This window comes from Triticum aestivum, chromosome 7A (genome assembly GCF_018294505.1).
Source record: "Triticum aestivum cultivar Chinese Spring chromosome 7A, IWGSC CS RefSeq v2.1, whole genome shotgun sequence".
NCBI lineage: Eukaryota > Viridiplantae > Streptophyta > Magnoliopsida > Poales > Poaceae > Triticum > Triticum aestivum.
Window position 1 is genome coordinate 209,111,641 of NC_057812.1, and position 22,385 is coordinate 209,134,025.

The 22,385-nt window shown below is 43.9% G+C and overlaps 1 protein-coding gene across 2 annotated transcripts; it reads left to right on the forward strand.

The window, feature by feature from the left end:
- The first annotated feature begins 415 nt into the window (after window positions 1-415).
- LOC123150756 (ubiquitin-like-specific protease 1D) lies at window positions 416-20,699 on the forward strand. 2 transcript variants are annotated; one of them, XM_044570587.1, is made up of 14 exons: window positions 416-870; window positions 4,726-4,777; window positions 5,524-5,600; window positions 5,767-6,005; window positions 6,860-6,908; window positions 10,918-10,988; window positions 11,138-11,167; window positions 11,253-11,348; window positions 11,431-11,530; window positions 13,026-13,120; window positions 14,589-14,711; window positions 15,095-15,209; window positions 19,503-19,610; window positions 19,727-20,699. In XM_044570587.1, exons 1-14 carry the CDS (start codon window positions 448-450, stop codon window positions 20,405-20,407), a joined length of 2,259 nt encoding a protein of 752 aa, XP_044426522.1. In that variant the 5' UTR covers window positions 416-447; the 3' UTR covers window positions 20,408-20,699. The 2 variants fall into 2 exon arrangements, with proteins under 2 accessions (XP_044426522.1, XP_044426523.1); XM_044570588.1 differs by lacking the exon at window positions 5,524-5,600 and having other exon boundaries at window positions 5,771-6,005.
- The last annotated feature ends 1,686 nt before the right edge of the window (window positions 20,700-22,385 follow it).

Genomic DNA, 22,385 nt, shown 5'->3' on the forward strand with positions numbered 1-22,385 from the left:
TAGGGATATTTCCTATGTTGCTTGTTGGTTGTTTGATTCATAGAATTGATCCTATAGAAACTTGTACTAAGGATTCACTTGTACTACATTCTATAAAAAAATCCTTTGGTTTTACTATAATGCGATCAAACAAACAAGTAGATTGAGGTAAGCATGAGTTTTCAAAATTCTACTCTCTCCGTTCACTATTAAAGATGTTTTAACTTTTCTTCTAAATGAGATGTATGCAGACACATTTAGTGTATTTATACACTTATTTGAGTCTGTACACTTTTGTAGAGACACATTTTATCTTATTTGTACACTCACTAAAATATTCAAAACACCTTCTAATGTTCCTATTCTGCGTTTTTACAATCCAGCGCATCAAAAGGCCATTACTGGGATATATGCTACATGCTCCGAGGCCGTCCTCCGTTTCTTTTTGCGAGAAGGCCCTCCTCCAATATGCCAGAGGCCCCGGCTGCCAGCCCCGTCGACTTCTCCGCCGCCTCCTCTTTCTCTTCCCCAACCCCAACTTCCCCTCGACCCCGCCCCCTCGGCGAGCCGCGCCGCGCCGCGGTGAATGCGATGGCCACGGCTTCGTCGGAGCCGCTCCCCAGCGGCGAGGAGGGGGACGAGGATGCGGGGGCGAGGATCGATGACGACCTTCGCGGCATGTCGGACCAGGCGCTGAAGGAGAGGTTCAAACGCCTACAGGACGGGCTCAACAAATTCCCCGGCGTCCTCCCGGACGGTGGGAAGAAGTACCGCCGCTCGCTCCGCGCCGTCCGCGGCGAGCTCGACCGCCGCACTCGCTTGGCCTCGGACTCGGCCTCTCTCCGGCCACGGCCGCGGCCACCGCGTCCGCAAGGCCGCCTAGGCGAGCCGGTAAAACTATTTTCCAGTTCTGTATTTATTCTCTTGGTGCGCGGCCGCGTGGATTAATATTTTGATCTTTGCCTTGGTTCCTCCGAATTTGGGATTTGGGATGGGTCTGCCTTGGGGTAGATTGGAGAGGTGGGGTAAAGCTTTAGGGTTCTCAAACTCCCGTTCCATAAAATGCCTGCAAGCCATAGGCATTTGTGCTTTTTTCTAAGGAACGGTAGGGGCACTGCCAAATTCTATAAGCAGGAGAAAAGGCACAGCCAAAACCTACTAGCCATGGTCACCAAAGGGCCACCCTTGCCATATCAAAGCACCAGGTCGTAGTATCTTCCTACTTGGCATAGGAAACAACTTGTATCGAGGCATAAGCAGAGTTAAAAACTTTGAGCATTCCTTTCCTTCCAAATGTTCCAAAGGGTGAAAGTTTGATTTCATCTAAAGCTATTCGCTCCTTCTCAGTAACATATGCATGGGCCTTGTCCCACCAATCCTGAATGCGGTGGTTCCGCGGCTGTGGCACGAGCGAAGTCTGATTTTTAGCGGAAAGTCCAATAGAGAGGGCACCTAATGGCCGAAGCATATTACCATGACTCCATGAGAGCCGCATAAGGTGACCAACCTTGAGCAAACAGCTGATCAGAGGTGAAGATTTGCTTCTGGAAGGGCAGCCAAGTGATAAATCTGCACTTATACAACAGCAACAAAGCCTTTAGTCCCAAACAAGTTGGGGTAGGCTAGAGGTGAAACCCATAAGATCTTGCGACTAACTCATGGCTCTGGCACATGGATAGCAAGCTTCCACGCACCCCTGTCCATAGCTAGTTCTTTGGTGATACTCCAATCCTTCAGGTCTCTCTTAACGAACTCCTCCCATGTCAAATTCGGTCTACCCCGCCCTCTCTTGACATTCTCTGCATGCTTTAGCCGTCCGCTATGCACTGGAGCTTCTGGAGGCCTGCGCTGAATATGCCCAAACCATCCCAGACGATGTTGGACAAGCTTCTCTTCAATTGGTGCTACCCCAACTCTATCTCGATATCATCATTCCGGACTCGATCCTTCCTCATGTGGCCACACATCCATCTCACATGCGCATCTCTGCCACACCTAACTGTTGAACATGTCGCCTTTTAGTCGGCCAGCGCTCAGCGTCATACAAAATTGCGGGTCGCACCGCCATCCTGTAGAACTTGCCTTTTAGCTTTTGTGGCACTCTCTTGTCACAGAGAATGCCAGAAGCTTGGCGCCACTTCATCCATCCGACTTTGATTCGATGGTTCACATCTTCATCAATACCCCCATCCTCCTGCAGCATTGACCCCAAATATCGAAAGGTGTCCTTGTGAGGTACCACCTGCCCATCAAGGCTAACCTCCTCCTCCTCACACCTAGTAGTACCGAAACCGCACATCATGTACTCGGTTTTAGTTCTACTAAGCCTAAACCCTTTCGATTCCAAGGTTTGTCTCCATAACTCTAACTTCCTATTTACCCCCGTCCGATTATCGTCAACTAGCACCACATCATCCGCCGCAAAGAGCATGCACCATGGGATATCTTGTATATCCCTTGTGACCTCATCCATCACCAAGGCAAAAAGATAAAGGCTCAAAGTTGACCCATGATGTAGTCCTATCTTAATCGGGAAGTCATCAGTGTCGCCATCACTTGTTCGAACACTCACTTGTTCGAACACTTGTCACAACATTATCGTACATGTCCTTGATGAGGGTAATGTACTTTGTTGGGACTTTGTGTTTCTCCAAGGCCCACCACATGACATTCCATGGTATCTTATCATAGGCCTTCTCCAAGTCAATGATGTATCTCTCCATAAGTTGTCATACCAAGAAAATGGCTTCCATGGTCGACCTCCCAGGCATGAAACCAAACTGATTTTAGGTCACGCTTGTCATTCTTCTTAAGCGGTGCTCAATGACTCTCCCATAGCTTCATTGTATGGCTCATCAGCTTAATTCCACGATAATTAGTACAACTTTGAACATCCCCCTTGTTCTTGAAGATTGGTACTAATATACTCCATTCTTCTGGCATCTTGTTTGCCTGAAAAATGAGGTTGAAAAGCTTGGTTAGCCATACTATCGCTGTGTCCCCGAGGCCTTTCCACACCTCAATGGGGATACAATCAGGGCCCATTGCCTTGCCTCCTTTCATCCTTTTTAAAGCCTCCTTGACCTCAGACTCCTGGATTCGCTGCACAAAAACGCATGCTGGTCTCATCAAAGGAGTCGTCCAGTTCAATGGTAGAACTCTCATTCTCCCCATTGAACAGCTTGTCGAAGTACTCCCGCCATCTATGCTTAATCTCCTCATCCTTCACCAAGAGTTGGCCTGCTCCGTCCTTGATGCATTTGACTTGGCCAATGTCCCTCGTCTTCCTCTCTCGGATCTTGGCCATCTTATAGATGTCCCTTTCGCCTTCCTTCGTGCCTAACCGTTGGTAGAGGTCCTCATATGCCCGACCCCTTGCTTCACTGACAGCTTGCTTTGCGGCCTTCTTCGCCATCTTGTACTTCTCTATGTTGTCTGCACTCCTATCCAGGTATAGGCGTCTGAAGCAATCTTTCTTCTCTTTAATCGCCTTCTGGACATCATCATTCCACCACCAGGTATCCTTATCTTCGCTTCTCCTTCCCCTGGACACTCCAAACTCCTCCGAGGCCACCTTACGAATGCAAGTCGCCATCTTCATCCACACATTGTCCACATCCCCTCCTTCCTCCCAAGGGCCCTCCTTAATGACCCTCTCCTTTAACGCCTGAGCTACCTCCCCCTTGAGCTTCGGGAGCTAGTTGATGCAGCGGTGAGGAGAGGTGTTGATATCCCTTGTGTCCAAGAAACCAAATGGAGGGGACAGAAGGCGAAGGAGGTGGAGGATACCGGCTTCAAGCTGTGGTACACGGGGACGGCTGCAAACAGAAATGGCGTAGGCATCTTGATCAACAAGAGCCTCAAGTATGATGCACTTATGTTTCGACTTTTCCGTCAGCCCTCCAAACCGCATCCTGGTTGATGGGAGTTGAAGGACCCTTTGAACTTCACCCTATATGCTGAGCGAGAGGAGTAAATCTCATCAGCCGTCCACCTCCAAGTGATTTTGCGTGGGAAAACGGAGCGGGCAACGACATGGAAAAGATTAGTGATACACGAATTTATGCACCTGCTCCGCGTGCTGAAGCGGTGGTATGCTTCTGTGTTCACCAGTGGTAGAATTCCATGTTATCATCTTGCTTGTGTATGGCGGTAGTTATTGAAAACAGCAAGTTTTTATTTCATTTCTGTGGACAATGATAGTTCCTGTATTTTCTACCTGAAATTGAAATTAAAACCTCTCCTACCATCCGTTTTCTCTTTCTTTTTACCACAGACAGCGTTAATCTTTTAATCTGTTACTTTGGTGACAAAATAGCAGCAGCTTTCCGTCTTTCTTTCCATATGTTTAAACTTTCCCTAGAGTCAATCAGCGAATCATGGCCTGTCTCTGATTAAGGAGAATCTGTAAAAATTTAACAAGAATTGCCTCATGTGATATGTAAAGCGGGCTAACCATAGAGGGGTATATTTGTGTTCTTTTATTTTTAATCCATTTTTTTAAATTTTAATGCATTTGAAAGTTGGTTTTTGTGATATGCCAACTGAATAAAATTTCCACAAGTATAGAAGTGATATTCTTCTTCGGCTATGGTGGTTGCTGGTTCGCCAGTGACCACTGGTGTCGTTGGATGGGCCTTTGCGTGTCGATCGGCCGTCGCCACCTTGCTATGGTTGTGAATATGCACAGTAAGCGTTCTGAGCTGTATAGCACTCTAAGCCTAATCATGGAATGCTCCCTCGCAGGATGGCAATAGAGGTGAACGGATGATCCAGTCAAGTTGTGCAGAACCGTCTGGTATGTGATTGATTTACTGTTTTGACAATGTATCACATTTGAAACTTTCTGCACACTACCATCTCATGGAAAATCCATTTTTGGAATACTTGTTTTCATTACATCAATTTTTGTAGTTGGGTAATAATTCTAAATAGATATCGTGGACCTAAAATCCCTGCCTGCTTATATTTTTTAAATGCTCCATCTAATATTATTGCTTACTGCAGTGCTACAATGTTATTTTACCATGTTGGTATAACTTCTTTTGGGTCTTTTTCGTTTGTCCTCTTAAGAAAATTGCAAGTTACGTGCTGTACTTAATAAGCCATCTAGTACAACCTAAACCATGTGCCATATTGATCAAATGCACATGAATAATGATCTAAGTTAGTCACCTCAGTGCCATGCAATTTTTGTATTTTGCTATTGAAATTGATGAAATCAATAAATACTCTAGGTAAAGAAAATGTGCCCAAAGCTGGAGCTACTATTGTCAAAATGTGTTGTGCCCACAGCTATATCAAAAACCGAAATGAATGCGTTTTGAATTTACTCAGACTTTATATTGGTTTCACTATGTATAATTAGGTAAGCTACTGTCCGACTTGATTAAAAGATTGAACACTAGAAGGTCTGACTAGTCGTCATATCACATTTCCTAATAAACTCATAACATGTTGACCATTTTTCCAACATGAATTTCTGTTATACTCGTTATTAATTAATTTGCTGTTCAAAATTTTAATTTTCTTTACGACTTGTAGGTTTGTCTAGTAAATGCAATGAAAATCATGGAGTAACCAAATCTGATTTCCTTTCCGCATTTGAGGTGGATGATGAGGTAATTAATGTGTTGCATGGTAATTAATGAGTTCCGTGGGTTAGGCTTGCCTCGTATAATCCTTCCCCAGACTCCACCTGGTGTGGGAGCTTCTAGCACTGGGCCTGTGTCCTATGGTACTTAAATCTGTGTATTTTGTGCAAGTGTTGAATTTTCTGTACGTTAGGCAGGCATCGATGTGGAGATAACAAGTATATGCCCTGGCAAGACTAAAACGCCAGTAGAAAATAAAGGGAAGTCGTATGAAGTGAGTGAATCTTGCAAAACCAATGCACAACCAATGCCTCCCAAAGTATTATGTATCGACAACTCAATCGACGTGGAAAATATGTCTTCTGACGATGACTTCAAGGATAACGACGATATTAGGATACGTGAAAATGCTTCCACACCTTCTCGGAAAAGGTTAGTATGTACATGCTCTTCTGTTTCACTGTGTTAACCTGCACGTCCATTTGTTTTAATTGGTAATGATGTGTTGTTAACTAACTTTAAATAGTCATGGCTTGCTGCACATGGTGCATAAACCTATCAAAATTCTTATTCTTCATATGGGATAGTGATAGCTTCCATGGTAGATGTAAAAGGTTCTGTTAGATAACTTACTACTTTTAGTGAATACCAAACACACCGACTTGAAGATACTACTACCAGGAAATACAAAATTTATGATTTGAACTACAAGGGCTCTCGGTGTAGTTTTTAGGAGTACAGAGGAGTCAAACTTGTTTAATGTTTACATAACATCTGCCCAAGGAAAGCTAGGCAGTGTGCTTGAGTGGTCAATGCATGCTATTGGTTCAAGGAAGGCAGATTATTGCTCTCTTGTTCTCAGCTTTGTTATTATTTTCTGATCAATCAATTCATTGTTTGAATGTTGTTTTGTCCATCATTGTCAAATTCAAATACAATACATATTACTCAAAAGTACAAGGGCAAACTGACATGGAATGAAAAGGGATACACAGCAAATTAACAAGAGAACATGCGATTCTTCAAATACTCTGATTTAACTTCTGCAAGGATATTTCCAGTATTCATCAGTCATGTCCCTATGCATTCCCCAGTTACTTCATCTGTTGTGTAACATATCCGACTGTGATTATACCGCTGTCCTTGTTCAATTGTATTTTGCTGATCAATTGGTAGACCGCTGTATATATGACCACATCTCATGCATGCATGGCTGTGCTAATTTTTATTATCTATTATGTGAACTTTTCATCATTGTACTGAATCATGCAACCTACCTGTGCCAGGAAAGGAGATGACTCAGTTAACTTCTCAATGCGATTGAGACCAAGAAAGGTTTGTAAATACTTTTTAGTTTCTATGAATTTTACCATCATGACCGTCAGTGTGCTCTTTTTATGATGATTATTATTGAAGTATTAGGATTGACAGAGCCCCAGCTGCTCATGATTTTGGCAGTAGATACTAGAAAAGGGGTTTTGTTTTAAAATGACTCTCATACTGGTTAATAATACGGAAATATTACTAGAACTTAATATTCTGAGGAAAATCATTGAGTGTAATGCTAGCGTCACCTTTTTTCTCATGGGCCAATATTGGACCTTCAACCTGTGGCCCTCTACAGATATTTATAAGTATCATAACATCAACATGTGACCTTTCTGATGGGGTTGAGTCTCGTTGTATCAAGCACTTTAGACCGACAACCATGTTGTTGAGGTTCAGCTGCATATTATCCTCTGGTCCAATGCAAATACCCAATGTCGTTTCTAAGAGCACGCTGGTCAAACTGTCGGCATGACCATTAGTTTATATACTTCCCCCATTCCCAAATACATTGTCATGGTCTTCGCGATACAGCTTTGGCTGTCCAATCATAATACTCAAGTGTATGGAAGTATCTTTCTGTGACGATTCTATACTATTTCTGGTCAATGTATCTACTTTTGGCAATGGTTTCTAAAGCAATATTTATTTGTGAATGGAGGTAGTAGCTAATTTAGTTTGATCAGAAAAAAATTACGTAGTCATACTTGTGCACAAAATTACGTAAACGTAAGACAAAATTGACTGCTGTGTGCTACCTATGTAAACACAATGGCTGCCTTCATCAGTTCTGCTACATTTTTCCTCTGTACCATATGGCTCAGTATAGGCATTGTGTTGTCATATTATCCAGTTTTTCTTTGCCACTTGCTTAGTCTCTGTTCCTGGGTGGCGTTCAGGCGCGTAAGTGCCGATGGAGATTTTTTTTTCAAAGTTTATGCTACTTAATCCAAATGAGTGACACCTCCATTAACGCGGTGCACACTTACAGATTTTTGGTAGAGAATTCACCTGTAGTTGTAGGGTGGCAAATGTATCGGGTCATAATTACTAGCTTTGTGGTTTGTCTGGATCTGGGCTGCAGTTTCTCTGGTCGTGATGCACCACTTCCTAAAAATAAAATTTGTTTGGGGCTATACATCTTCAGTTACTGAAACCGTAATTGGGTTTGCGAAATTATTAATTCTGATTTTCTACAGATCATATGAGTGGAAAGGACAGACACAATACAGTGTAATGCACGATAATGCAAACACATGCTCAAGTAGCCATTCAGGATCTTAATTCTTAAGATGAAAAAGAAGTATGGAAGACAAAAAAAGAGAAGATGTCCATGGCCACTTTGTGACATTTAATTCGGGAGCAGATATAGGATAGGAGTGGGAAAACCCGACATCTGAATGTATTTTACCAGATTGCGCCTGTACATAGTTAAGGCGATGGGCCCTGATTGTATCCCCATTGAGGTGTGGAAAGGCCTCGGGGACATAGCGATAGTATGGCTAACCAAGCTTTTCAACCTCATTTTTGGGGCAAACGAGATGCCAGAAGAATGGAGACGGAGTATATTAGTACCAATCTTCAAGAACAAGGGGGATGTTCAGAGTTGTACTAATTACCGTGGAATTAAGCTGATGAGCCATACAATGAAGCTATGGGAGAGAGTCATTGAGCACCGCTTAAGAAGAATGACAAGCGTGATCAAAAATCAGTTTGGTTTCATGCCTGGGAGGTCGACCATGGAAGCCATTTTCTTGGCACGACAACTTATGGAGAGATACAGGGAGCAAAAGAAGGACTTGCATATGGTGTTCATTGACTTGGAGAAGGCCTATGATAAGATACCGTGGAATGTCATGTGGTGGGCCTTGGAGAAACACAAAGTCCTAGCAAAGTACATTAGCCTCATCAAGGACATGTACGATAATGTTGTGACAAGTGTTCGAACAAGTGATGTCGACATTGATGACTTCCGGATTAAGATAGGACTGCATCAGGGGTCAGCTTTGAGCCCTTATCTTTTTGCCTTGGTGATGAATGAGGTCACAAGGGATATACAAGGAGATATCCCATGGTGTATGCTCTTTGCGGATGATGTGGTGCTAGTTGATGATAGTCGGACGGGGTAAATAGGAAGTTAGAGTTATGGAGACAAACCCTGGAATCGAAAGGGTTTAGGCTTAGTAGAACTAAAACTGAGTACATGATGTGCGGTTTCAGTACTACTAGGTGTGAGGAGGAGGTTAGCCTTGATGGGCAGGTGGTACCTCAGAAGGACACCTTTCGATATTTGGGGTCAATGCTGCAGGAGGATGGGGGTATTGATGAAGATGTGAACCATCGAATCAAAGCCTGATGGATGAAGTGGCGCCAAGCTTCTGGCATTCTCTGTGACAAGAGAGTGCCACAAAAGCTAAAAGGCAAGTTCTACAGGACGGCGGTTCGACCCGCAATGTTGTATGGCGCTGAGTTTTGGCTGACTAAAAGGCGACATGTTCAACAGTTAGGTGCGGCGGAGATGCGTATGTTGAGATGGATGTGTGGCCACACGTGGAAGGATCGAGTCCGGAATGATGATATACGAGATAGAGTTGGGGTAGCACCAATTGAAGAGAAGCTTGTCCAACATCATCTGAGATGGTTTGGGCATATTCAGCGCAGGCCTCTAGAAGCTCCAGTGCATAGCGGACGGCTAAAGCGTGCGGAGAATGTCAAGAGAGGGAGGGGTGGACCGAATTTGACATGGGAGGAGTACGTTAAGAGAGACCTGAAGGATTGGAGTATCACCAAAGAACTAGCTATGGACAGGGGTGCATGGAAGCTTGCTATCCATGTGCCAGAGCCATGAGTTGGTCGCGAGATCTTATGGGTTTCACCTCTAGCCTACCCCAACTTGTTTGGGACTAAAGACTTTGTTGTTGTTGTTGTTGTTGTGCCTGTAAGATTAAAATAAGGTAATTACTTGGTGCACTGTACTACATCTATAATCTTTTCGAAAGAAGTTCAATCTTCCAAGGACAAAGCGAATTGGTGTGACAGCTGCAGTATGCAGTTCTAAGTGTAAGCTGGATTTTGTTGCACTTTTGCGGATGGTGTACTACACTCATCTGGTACATCCATGAATTTTTCTGAAGGTTCTAGAGGCAGTAGTGTGCAATGTCTACATGTATATGTTGGGGCAACAGGCATGGACCATGGCACGATTAAGCGAGGGGATCAAATGAAGATAACCGTCACCAGACGGTGGCCATCTCCATTTGATGCCGCCAGTAGAAAATAAAAAAAATACTGATCTACAGGAACAAGCAAAGTCAAATCACAGATCACCTTTATCAAAGAAAAAAATTTAAAAATATGGAGAGAAATCATCTCTAAAAATTAACCTGGTAGCTTTCTTGCGGCCATCTGAAAGAAAAATGTAAAAAGGGAGCTGCAAGAAGAAACTAGATGAATTAGATATCAATCCCAGCATGTGAGCTATTGTCTCCTACTATTGCTGACAAGACGCAGGGAAAGCTGTGTGTCATAGGGCCATGCCTAATAAAAAACATACTTTCCTTCTGGAGTGATGGTAGTATCTGGGTATGCGTAGTAGCTAGGAGGAACTAGGAAGTCATAATTTTGAACCATGATGTGCGTGGCAGTTGTTAATGAGAGGATCATGATTTTCGGGGGAGTGCCAGAAAATAAGAAAGAAAGAGCGACTGTTTTCAGTACTAGCAAATGATTAGGATTGGTCTTCAGTTAGATGTTAGGTCTGCTATCCTGCAATTACAACAACTTTCTTTTTGGCAGTAGTGATTACAACAACCTAATACAATTTAAGTGCTTTTACTTCTCTTTTTGGGGTTATTCTTGATTATTTTCTTAGTGAATCATACTGTAACCAGCTAACCATTAGTAAATATCTGTCCGTGTCAGCTTCTACAAAGAGTAAACTAAGCAAGTTATGATTTGCTTGCAACTATGACGAGGTAACTCTTCTGACAAGTTTGGTCTGATTTTTGCACCCGTTCAGGCTCAAGAGGTGGTTCTACTCGATGCAGATGCACACCATTCAGAATCTGCAGAGAAGCCAACCACTAAACGGTAATAATTTGTCAATTTCCCATGTGTGCTCCGATCCTGGGGACAGCGCAATTTGTGTGGTCAACCTGAGACTTGCTATATGAAATATAATAATATTATGTATATTTAAAGTTTTTGAGATTATTAACTCAATTCTGATACTTCATTAGGGATGCAATGAAGATATATTATCCTTCAAGGTTAGCATTTGAATTCTTTAAAACCCACCGAGCTTAATGTTTTTGTGCATAGTTGATGATTATTTTCTTTTTGCCTTGCCGGCAGCGAACACTCAAATTCTATTGAGCTTTCTCATGATGACATAAAATGCCTTGAGCCTGAATCGTTACTTTCCTCAACTATAATGAACTTCTACATTATGTAAGTATCGTTCTTTAGTTTCTAGATTCCTCATTTATTTCCTTTCTCGTAACAGTTGAAGTCATAACTATACATCTTGTAGGTACCTGCAAGGACCAATGTCGTCGATTAGTACACAAAGAGGCAAGTATCACATTTTCAATACATACTTCTTCAAGAAACTTGAAGCCCTAAAATCAAAGGTAACTCTGCAGTAATTTCTAAATTGGATTGTCTTTACTGGCTCAGTATTCTATACTTTGATTGCTACAGTTGCTATGTTCTATTCTAGTACATAACTGTCACGACCTAGGTTACGAAGGGGTAGGCCATGGCTGGCGTGACAATAACCCATACTGGGTTTGCAAGCTGAGCACCTAGAAGGCTAGAACAACGAATATGCTTGATGCTTCTCTTGGACAAGTGTGATATGTTGTAGAATAAGAAATAATTTTCTTATGGAAATGGCAGACTGCTGTGCATTTGATCAAGGAAATAATGCTTCTCATCCGTGCAGTGCCACACAAAAGATCCAATTTTTTCATTCTTATTCACTGCCCATTTAGGCACAGGAAAGGCTGTGATGTCTAAGAATATGAAAAATCTTTGTCTTATTTTAAGGCTTATTAAGTATTAGGTTCTTTGTTGCCCCTTGTCTGAGTGCAGCATGTCATGAACAGAGCTTTTTGGACTGTACTGTCCGTGCAAATATATAGTACAACTTTACAAGGATGAAAGCACATACATAAACCTCAGCCCAAGAAGTGTAGACTCTGTAGAGTGAGGGAGGGGAGCAGCAGCAGCAGCAGCTATCATGTGCACACATCAGCAGTAGCACAAATCAGAACATCTCGCTTCTCCTAACGGCAGAGCAGCAAGGAAACAATCTCGGGCATCCTCTTCTCAACCAAACAGCAAACCAGCGACATGCAAATAGTCAACATCATGCGTAGTCCCAAGGAAACAGGAATGCATCCAGAAAGTGGCCCAGACCAGCATGCGGACAGCATCGACCAAAGATGTGGCTCGTTGGCAGGGGCTGATGAAAAAAGGAACTGGCGGCAGCAACAAGCATATCTAATTAAACAGCCAATTGGTCTTATTATCTAAACCAATAAACTGCAAGCTGAAAGTTAACAATGCCATTTTATCTGACTGAACACCATCGACCAGAGACGTGGCTTGTTTGCAGTGGCTGATGGAAACAGGAACTGGTGGTGCTAAGAAACATATCTAATTAAACAACCAGTTGGTCTTATTATCTAAATTGGTAAACTGCAAGCTGAAAGTTAACAATGCCATTTTATCTGACTGGATGGTTGCTTAGGCCTTTGCGTAGCATATGGCCATAAGCCGCATGTCGTATCAGCATGAGTAGCAACTTGGTAGATTTAGGAAAACTAGTGTGACCTGGTTGGTGCTTAAATTTACAAGGCATGTATCCACACAGCGGAAGGTACATGAATTTTCACAAGGCATGTACCTACACAGCGGAAGGTACATGAAATATAAAAAGGGTAATTTTTTTTTTTGCATTTGGGTTTTACTATTAATCTTTTATCCGTTGGGTAAATACACTGAGGATGTGCGTTTGTAAGTACCTTTTTCATAGTAAATTGAAGATTTGATGTTTATCTCAGCTATAAACATGTGGTCATGTCTTATATTTTCAACTCATTTTGCTTTCTTATTGTGAAGGCAGACAAGCCTTCTTACTTCTTAAACCTGAGAAGATGGTGGAAAGGCATAGATATATTTCAAAAGCCATATATATTATTTCCTGTGCATGCAGAGTAAGCAATTTTGTCGTCTCTTTTCCTAAGATACATTACTTTATATTGATATTGCTATTTACTTGTAGGGTTATACATGTTTTATAGAACTTCACCGCATGTGTATTTTTGATAAAATGCAATTGAGTTTGAAGGTGGAAATTTACATGTTTATAGAACATTGTATAGATTGTATCTTTTGAGATTCCTATAACTTCTACTCATGGTTTCCACATTTTTTTTACCGTAAGGATGATTTCTACGGATATTTCGTTGTATCTCAGCAACCGTCGCTACCAGTTAGCATTTTGAAAATACATTCCTGGCTGGTGATTCTCTGTCCATGACAAACCAGGATATTATTTCTCAGAGATTCTGAGGCAGAGTTATAAAAACTGATAAAATCTGGTTCCTGTATAACAAACCAAATGCTGGATATGGTGTATTTGCAGATTTGACAATGGATTAATGTCAGTTTTAGCTTATATCATAATTAGCTACTCCCTCTGATTCAAATTAATTGTCGCAGCTTTAGTACAACTTTGTACCAAAGTTGTACTAAAGCTGTCACAATTAATATGGATCGGAGGGAGTATAACATATTGTGCTCGGAGATTGAGCAATTCCGCAAGATTACTGGTGATATTTACCAAGTCATATCTTTATGAGGAAATCTGGGAGCTGGCTTGTTTCCGTTTCTAGCAAAATTGTGGGGACTACTGGAACCCTGGTCATAACGAAGTACTCCCTCCGTCCGGAAATACTTGTCATCAAAATGAATGGAAGGGGATGTATCTAGACGTATATTAGTTCTAGATACATCCCTTTTTATCCGTTTTGATGACAAGTATTTTCGGATGGAGGGAGTAGATGCTATTGTGCTTGTTTTTTAGTATAAAAACGAGGCCAACAGGGGGAGGAGCCCCTCCGCCTTTTTAATTAAGAAAAGGGTGCGAGACATACATTTGAACTCATGGGTTCGAACCCGCGCCGGCGTGGAGACCACTGCGCTCCAACCACCGGGCCAAGAGCTCATCCATGCTTTTTTTTTAGTTTCAGTTGATACTTGCAGACTTAAGAGTGGATGTTTATAGAGAATAAGGTGCACACGTATTTCAAAATTAAACTTTGACCATAAATTAGACCAACCAAATCTGAGTATGTACAAAAATTATCTCGTTGAATTCGTATTCGGAAGAAGTTTTCAGTGATATAATTTTTAAGTCACGACATAATATATTTTTAAGTTGGATTTTGGGATGCGTGCGCGCCTTATTCATCGGAATAGAGGGGATATATATTTGTTGTAAATACTAGGAGGGAGCTGTCTGTAAAAGGTAACTCCTATGTTGCCTGACTGGATTCAAAACTTTACTGCAACATGACCCGATCATTGATGCATATTTTTACCACATATGCTAGACTTATGCGTTACTTCAATATTCTGTTAAAAGGCTCAGGATGTTTTGTTTTTGTTCCAAATGTTCAGTACTCATTGGAGCCTGGTGATTATATGCATGCCAGCAAAGGAAGATCAATCAGGCCCCATTATACTTCATTTGGATTCACTGAATTTCCATAACAGCAGATTGATTTTCAGTGTTGTTGAGAGGTAAATAATCTTGAAAGTAAAAAAAGTTGATGAGTTGTACTGCTTAGTTTTGGCGTTTGGCTTTTATTTCTGCAACATAACGACACAAATGGGATACATGCTTCTACTTTGTTTCCTCTATTCTTTTCATGCAATAGACCCAAAGTGGTCGGCCTCTTCCCCGGACCCTGCGTAAGCGGGAGCTACATGCCGGGCTGCCCTTCTATTAAAGTCTCATTTATTTCGTACATTTTTGCATTTAGAAGTACATCTTCTGGAACGTAGACACTATTATTTTGGCATACCATTATTTTTCTTGTCTAGGTGTCAAAATTTCATGATATCCTCAGTGTTCTGCTGTATTATTTTCATTCTAGTTTAAAATGATGTATGTTCATTTGCAGATTCTTAAAACAAGAATGGAATTACCTGAAGGAAAATGGGTCTTTAGCAGAATGTCCTATACGAGAAACAGTGTGGAAGAAACTTCCTCGTAAAATTGAGAAGAAACCAATTGCGGTAACTTAAGATCTTTTTATGAAATGCATGTACTGAGATGTGTGCTTTGAGGTTAGCTTTAGCTGATAGAATGTACCTATTGCAGCATCCAACAGTTTGTGCATCACTATGTCCATTTCGAATCTGAATAACAAAACCGTTATTAGATTCAGTCACTCAGGAAAATAGCATCGGACCCACCTGTGCTTTTCATTTGCGTATTGACAACCTCTTGGAATTCTCGTTACAGTTCATACTACTGAGTAATTTTTTAATAGCATGTATTGTGGTTGAGAAGGTATTATTTTGGCATTCCTTTCTTAAGCCTCCACGTCATCTAGAGACTAGAGATGGCAATAAAAGCATGCTATAGAATTTACCTCTTAGTATTATCTCTTCCAATTATTACTCCCTCCGTTTCTTTTTAGTTTGCATATAAGATTTGGTCAAAGTCAAACTTTGTAAAGTTTGACTAGCTTTGTAGGAAAAGATATCAACATTCACACTATCAAATCAATATTATTAGATGCATGATGAAATTAATTTTCATAACATATAACTTTTGTATTGTAGATGTTGATATTTTTTTCTATAAACTTAGTCAAACTTTACAAAGTTTGACTTTGACCAAATCTTATTTGCAGACTAAAAAGAAACGGAGGGAGTATTTGCATGCCTCTATAATTATGTGGTGATTAATATTCAGTAAAAAGCATGCGACTACTAGATGACATCTGGATACAATGGAGAAAAGCATCATAGGCATGAAAATATCATCTCTTAGATAAGAGAAGGCACACTCTTCCTTTAATTTCTCTCTCTTCCAACTCAGCATGCCGACATCGTCCCATTGTGCATCCCCTAAGATATTGTCAAATACAGGCTGTAAATTGCTAAGTGCATGTATGCTTGTGAGTTCAGGATATTGTCAAAACGAAATTATGGGTGGGCATCCAGATTTCTTATAAGTGGACGCCCATAGTTGGGGCGTAACACGGGGACGGCTGCAAACAGATTTTCGTTGGGGCGTAACCCTCTCAGCGACGCGCCACATCGGAACCCGGGTGTGGTGGAAAATGGGCAAGGGCCGGGCCGTCACCCCCCAAGTGGCGCGCCGTATCTTGATCCGGATACGGTGGCAAGTGAGCGAGGATCGGGTCGTCGCATCCTTAGTGGCGCGCTACATCGGCGCCCGGATGTAGTGGAAAATGAGCAAGGGTCTTCGCATTTGACTCGACGAGTGCGAAGGGTAAGGAAGCTAGCCGAGCCTAGGAGGATTCGCTTAGGTAGCTGGAACGTAGGGTCTCTGACAGGGAAGCTTCGGGAGCTAGTTGATGCAGCAGTGAGGAGAGGTGTTGATATCCTTTGCGTCCAAGAAACCAAATGGAGAGGACAGAAGGCGAAGGAGGTGGAGGATACCGGCTTCAAGCTGTGGTACACGGGGACGGCTGCAAACAGAAATGGCGTAGGCATCTTGATCAACAAGAGCCTCAAGTATGGAGTGGTAGACGTCAGGAGACGTGGGGACCGGATTATCCTGGTCAAGCTGGTAGCTGAGGACTTGGTTCTCAATGTTATCAGCGCATATGCCCCGCAAGTAGGCCACAATGAGAACACCAAGAGGGAGTTCTGGGAAGGCTTGGAAGACATGGTTAGGAGTGTACCGATTGGTGAGAAGCTCTTCATAGGAGGAGACCTCAATGGCCACGTGGGTACATCTAACACAGGTTTTGAAGGGGCGCATGGGGGCTTTGGCTATGGCATCAGGAATCAAGAAGGAGAAGATGTCTTAAGCTTTGCTCTAGCCTACAACATGATTGTAGCTAACACCCTCTTTAGAAAGAGAGAATCACATCTGGTGACTTTTAGTAGTGGCCAACACTCTAGCCAGATTGATTTCATCCTCTCGAGAAGAGAAGATAGGCGTGCGTGCCTAGACTGTAAGGTGATACCTGGGGAGAGTGTTGTACCCCAGCATAAGCTGGTGGTTGCTGACTTCCGCTTTCGGATTCGTGTCCAGCGGGATAAGCGTGCCAAGGTCGCTAGAACGAAGTGGTGGAAGCTCAAGGGGGAGGTAGCTCAGGTGTTCAAGGAGAGGGTATTTAAGGAGGGCCCTTGGGAGGAAGGAGGGGATGCGGACAATGTGTGGATGAAGATGGCGACTTGCATTCGTAAGGTGGCCTCGGAGGAGTTTGGAGTGTCCAGGGGAAGGAGAAGCGAAGATAACGATACCTGGTGGTGGAATGATGATGTCCAGAAGGCGCTTAAAGAGAAGAAAGATTGCTTCAGACGCCTATACCTGGATAGGAGTGCAGACAACATAGAGAAGTACAAGATGGCGAAGAAGGCCGCAAAGCGAGCTGTTGGTGAAGCAAGGGGTCGGGCATATGAGGACCTCTACCAACGGTTAGGCACGAAGGAAGGTGAAAGGGACATCTATAAGATGGCTAAGATCCGGGAGAGGAAGACGAGGGATATTGGCCAAGTCAAATGCATCAAGGACGGAGCAGGCCAACTCTTGGTGAAGGACGAAGAGATTAAGCATAGATGGCGGGAGTACTTCGACAAGCTGTTCAATGGGGAGAATGAGAGTTCTACCATTGAACTGAATGACTCCTTTGATGAGACCAGCATGCGTTTTGTGCGGCGCATCCAGGAGTCTGAGGTGAAGGAGGCTTTAAAAAGGATGAAAGGAGGCAAGGCGATGGGCCCTGATTGTATCCCCATTGAGGTGTGGAAAGGTCTCGGGGACGTAGCGATAGTATGGCTAACCAAGCTTTTCAACCTCATTTTTCGGGCAAACAAGATGCCAGAAGAATGGAGACGGAGTATATTAGTACCAATCTTCAAGAACAAGGGGGATGTTCAGAGTTGTACTAATTACCGTGGAATTAAGCTGATGAGCCATACAATGAAGCTATGGGAGAGAGTCATTGAGCACCGCTTAAGAAGAATGACAAGCGTGACCAAAAATCAGTTTGGTTTCATGCCTGGGAGGTCGACCATGGAAGCCATTTTCTTGGTACGACAACTTATGGAGAGATATAGGGAGCATAAGAAGGACTTGCATATGGTGTTCATTGACTTGGAGAAGGCCTATGATAAGATACCGCGGAATGTCATGTGGTGGGCCTTGGAGAAACACAAAGTCCCAGCAAAGTACATTACCCTCATCAAGGACATGTACAATAATGTTGTGACAAGTGTTCGAACAAGTGATGTCGACACCGATGACTTCCCGATTAAGATAGGACTGCATCAGGGGTCAGCTTTGAGCCCTTATCTTTTTGCATTGGTGATGGATGAGGTCACAAGGGGTATACAAGGAGATATCCCATGGTGTATGCTCTTTGCGGATGATGTGGTGCTAGTTGACGATAGTCGGATGGGGGTAAAGGAAGTTAGAGTTATGGAGACAAACCTTGGAATCGAAAGGGTTTAGGCTTAGTAGAACTAAAACCGAGTACATGATGTGCGGTTTCAGTACTACTAGCTGTGAGGAGGAGGAGGTTAGCCTTGATGGCCAGGTGGTACCTCGGAAGGACACCTTTCGGTATTTGGGGTCTGTTGCAGGAGGATGGGGGTATTGATGAAGATGTGAACCATCGAATCAAAGCCGGATGGATGAAGTGGCGCCAAGCTTCTGGCATTCTCTGTGACAAGAGAGTGCCACAAAAGCTAAAAGGCAAGTTCTACAGGACGGCGGTTCGACCCGCAATGTTGTATGGCGCGGAGTGTTGGCCGACTAAAAGGCGACATGTTCAACAGTTAGGTGTGGCGGAGATGCGTATGTTGAGATGGATGTGTGGCCACACGAGGAAGGATCGAGTCCGGAATGATGATATACGAGATAGAGTTGGGGTAGCACCAATTGAGGAGAAGCTTGTCCAACATCGTTTGAGATGGTTTGGGCATATTCAGCGCAGGCCTCCAGAAGCTCCAGTGCATAGCGGACGGCTAAAGCGTGCGGAGAATGTCAAGAGAGGGCGGGGTCGACCGATTTTGACATGGGAGGAGTCCGTTAAGAGAGACCTGAAGGATTGGAGTATCGACAAAGAGCTAGCTATGGACAGGGGTGCGTGGAAGCTTGCTATCCATGTGCCAGAGCCATGAGTTGGTTGCGAGATCTTATGGGTTTCACCTCTAGCCTACCCCAACTTGTTTGGGACTAAAGGCTTTGTTGTTGTTGTTGTTGTTGTTGGACGCCCATGGTTGATTACATATGACGCTGTTATATCGTCTGCACTATAGATGGTGTATTTGTCTCTCCATGCTGTGATCTTGTAGCTCTTACACTCTTAATTTTTTTTCCAGGTTCCCCAGCAGGAAAATGAATTTGACTGTGGCCTCTTTGTTCTGTACTATATGCAGCGGTTCATCGAGGAGGCACCTGAAAGGCTTCACAAGAAAGACCTTTCTATGGTGAGCCACTATCTGTTAGTGTGTTGACCATTCTATGTTCGGTGTGTTTGACTGCTTTCAGAACACTGAACTGCATGCGGATATTCCTTGCTCATTTTTTCTCTAATTTCTGTTAGTTTGGCAAAACATGGTTTCAACCTGAAGAGGCTTCTGCATTGCGAAAGAAAATGAAGACCCTGCTTCATCAGTTGTTTGAGGAAGCGGATCCCAGTAACGACAGTACATCGGAGCAGACAGCGTGTCAGTCGCTTTTGGAAGTTAAGCCTGCAAACAACGTGATGGAGCTGGCAACGTCAGAACACCCTTTGGAAGTCAGTTCAGCTGAGGTGATACCAACGTCGGAACACCTGCTGGAAGTCGGTTCTGCTGAGATGACACCAATGTCTGAACACCCTTTGCAAGTCAGTTCTGCTGAGATGTCACCAACGCAAGAACATCCTTTGGTGGGCAGTTCTGGTGAGATGGTACCAGCGCAAGAACATCCTTTGGTGGGCAGTTTGGCTGAGATGGAACCAACACAAGAACATCCTTTGGTGGGCAATTCGGCTGAGATGGAACCAAAGCCTTTGGTGGGCAGTTCGGCTGAGATGGCACCAACGCAAGAACATACCTTTGTGGGCAGTTCGGCTGAGATGGCACCAACGCAAGAACATCCTTTGGTGCGCAGTTCGGCCGAGATGGAACCAACACAAGAACATCCCATGGTGGGCAGTTCGGCCGAGATTACGTCGCAGAAACCTTTGGAAGGTACTTCGACCCGACCAACTAGTTTTGAGCACCCTTTGGAATGCAGCTGATTGATGTTACCACCTTTGGAGTAACTTACGTTACCCGTAGAAACCGAAACCGGCTCGGAATTGTATTATAGATGGGAAGGTGTTGTAGCCTGCATCTGTAGGCGACTTTGAGGGAGGGGTGGTGTTGCATGACTGAACGTTGCAGTTAATGTATCCGCGGGAACTTCCGTGTATATAAAATATCAGTAGGAGAACTGGTGGGTGTACGAGTCGCTCAGGGTGGACTTCATCTGTTCTTTAGTTATTTATAGGCTAGGCTGGAAGAGGTCAATAAAATCTCAGGCTTTGATTAGACGATGTTGCACAAGCCGGTTGGCGAGTTGCCTCCTGAAGCCTTAAAAGAGTTGATCTACACGGTTGCTCCTAGTCCATGGCTGCAGTAGGACTAGTTACAAGGCAACACGCTCGCCTGCTCGTCTCCTCCCTCAACCAGTTTGATCCAACACGACCAAGAATACACCGGCGATTCGCCTCCTCCCAGCCATTCGTGCCGACTGCTGTGGCGAGGTGAGTTGAGGTTAATTGGATTTGGGGATTTTAATCAGTGGCCACGCACGCACACAAATTTGTGGCATAAGAATTCACTCCTCAGATTTGGGGATTTTAATATCGGTTTGTAATCTGTAGGGATATAGAAAATCGATGATTCCATTGTTTCGAGCAGCTTCAATGAAGAAAACCCGACCTCCGCTCAGTTAGTTCAATCATTTCATATCAACGGATTTCAGTCTTAAGTTATCAAATTTTCAGACATGAGGTGATTTTTGGTTCCTAGAGCAAGAATTCAGAGAGGGACCAAAAATCTCTATAAGCACTCTCCATTATTGGTTCCTATAAGCACTCTCCATTTCTGGCTCAGCATCTGGTGGTATATTTCCTCGGATGGATTGGTTAACGAGTGCGTGTGAGGCAGCGGGGTTTGGTACAGGTCCGAGGTTCGACCCCCCGGAGAAACTGCCGAATCAAGAGGCCAGATATATACGGGTTTGGTATATGAGTGTTCTGAGATCAGTAATGCTACACGTACGGACATTTACAGGCTGAGACTAATTACACGCTGACATGGCATGGTTTGATTGGCAAGAAGGGCAGGAAGCGGGGCCACCCCGGTGAAAATAGGGGGGGCGAAGAGAAGTAGCGAAGGGCTTCTCGTAACTTGCCTGTAACAGGCCCGTAGGTCTAGGATTATTGTTCTGAGATCGGGCTGAATTGGGGAAAATAGCATACGAGATCAGCCACATGCCGACTGCTACATAAGCTCACTCTTGGGTTCTAATGGGCACAAATCACCGTCCAACGCGTCAACCCAAACAGATGAACGTTTGCCTTTTATCCGCGAGCAACCCATTTTAGACCCAAATTCCCCCCTCTCCCGCGCGCGCTATTGTCCATAGTGGCGGTTGGACGCTACGTAGGCCGCGGCCCGCACCTACCAACCTCCCCAACAGCTCGCCGCACCCGACGACTGCTCTTGCCAGTGTTGGTGGTCTGTTTTTGCCGCTGTCATGGTACCCCCATGACCACGCCACCTCCACCGCCGTCGCAACACTGCAAGTTCGGCGTCCTCGCTCACCGGTCGCCTCCAAGCCGACGGGCCTGCTGGCTCGTTTGGGAGAGACGCTGAGCTCTTCACCGGTCGGCTTCTAGCTCCACGCTCGCAAGGTGTTCGACGTTTCGCCCGCACGGTACAAATGATAGTGACGATGAGTACTTTTTCAACAACTTCATTTGCGATTTGGATGATTCGTCGTCCGACGATGAGGACATTGTGGTTGCGTCTTTGGTCGTCCATGACCACATTAGTAGGCAGCGACTGATGTTTAGGGGGTCGATCCCGGGGCATACTCCGGCGTTGAATTGCAACAGAAAGAGCGGCCATTGCCTACTCTGGAAAGATTACTTCGAGTCCGCTGACCCACTCTTCAAAGATAACCTATTCCGGTGCCACTTCTGGACGGCTAGACATGTGTTCAATCGT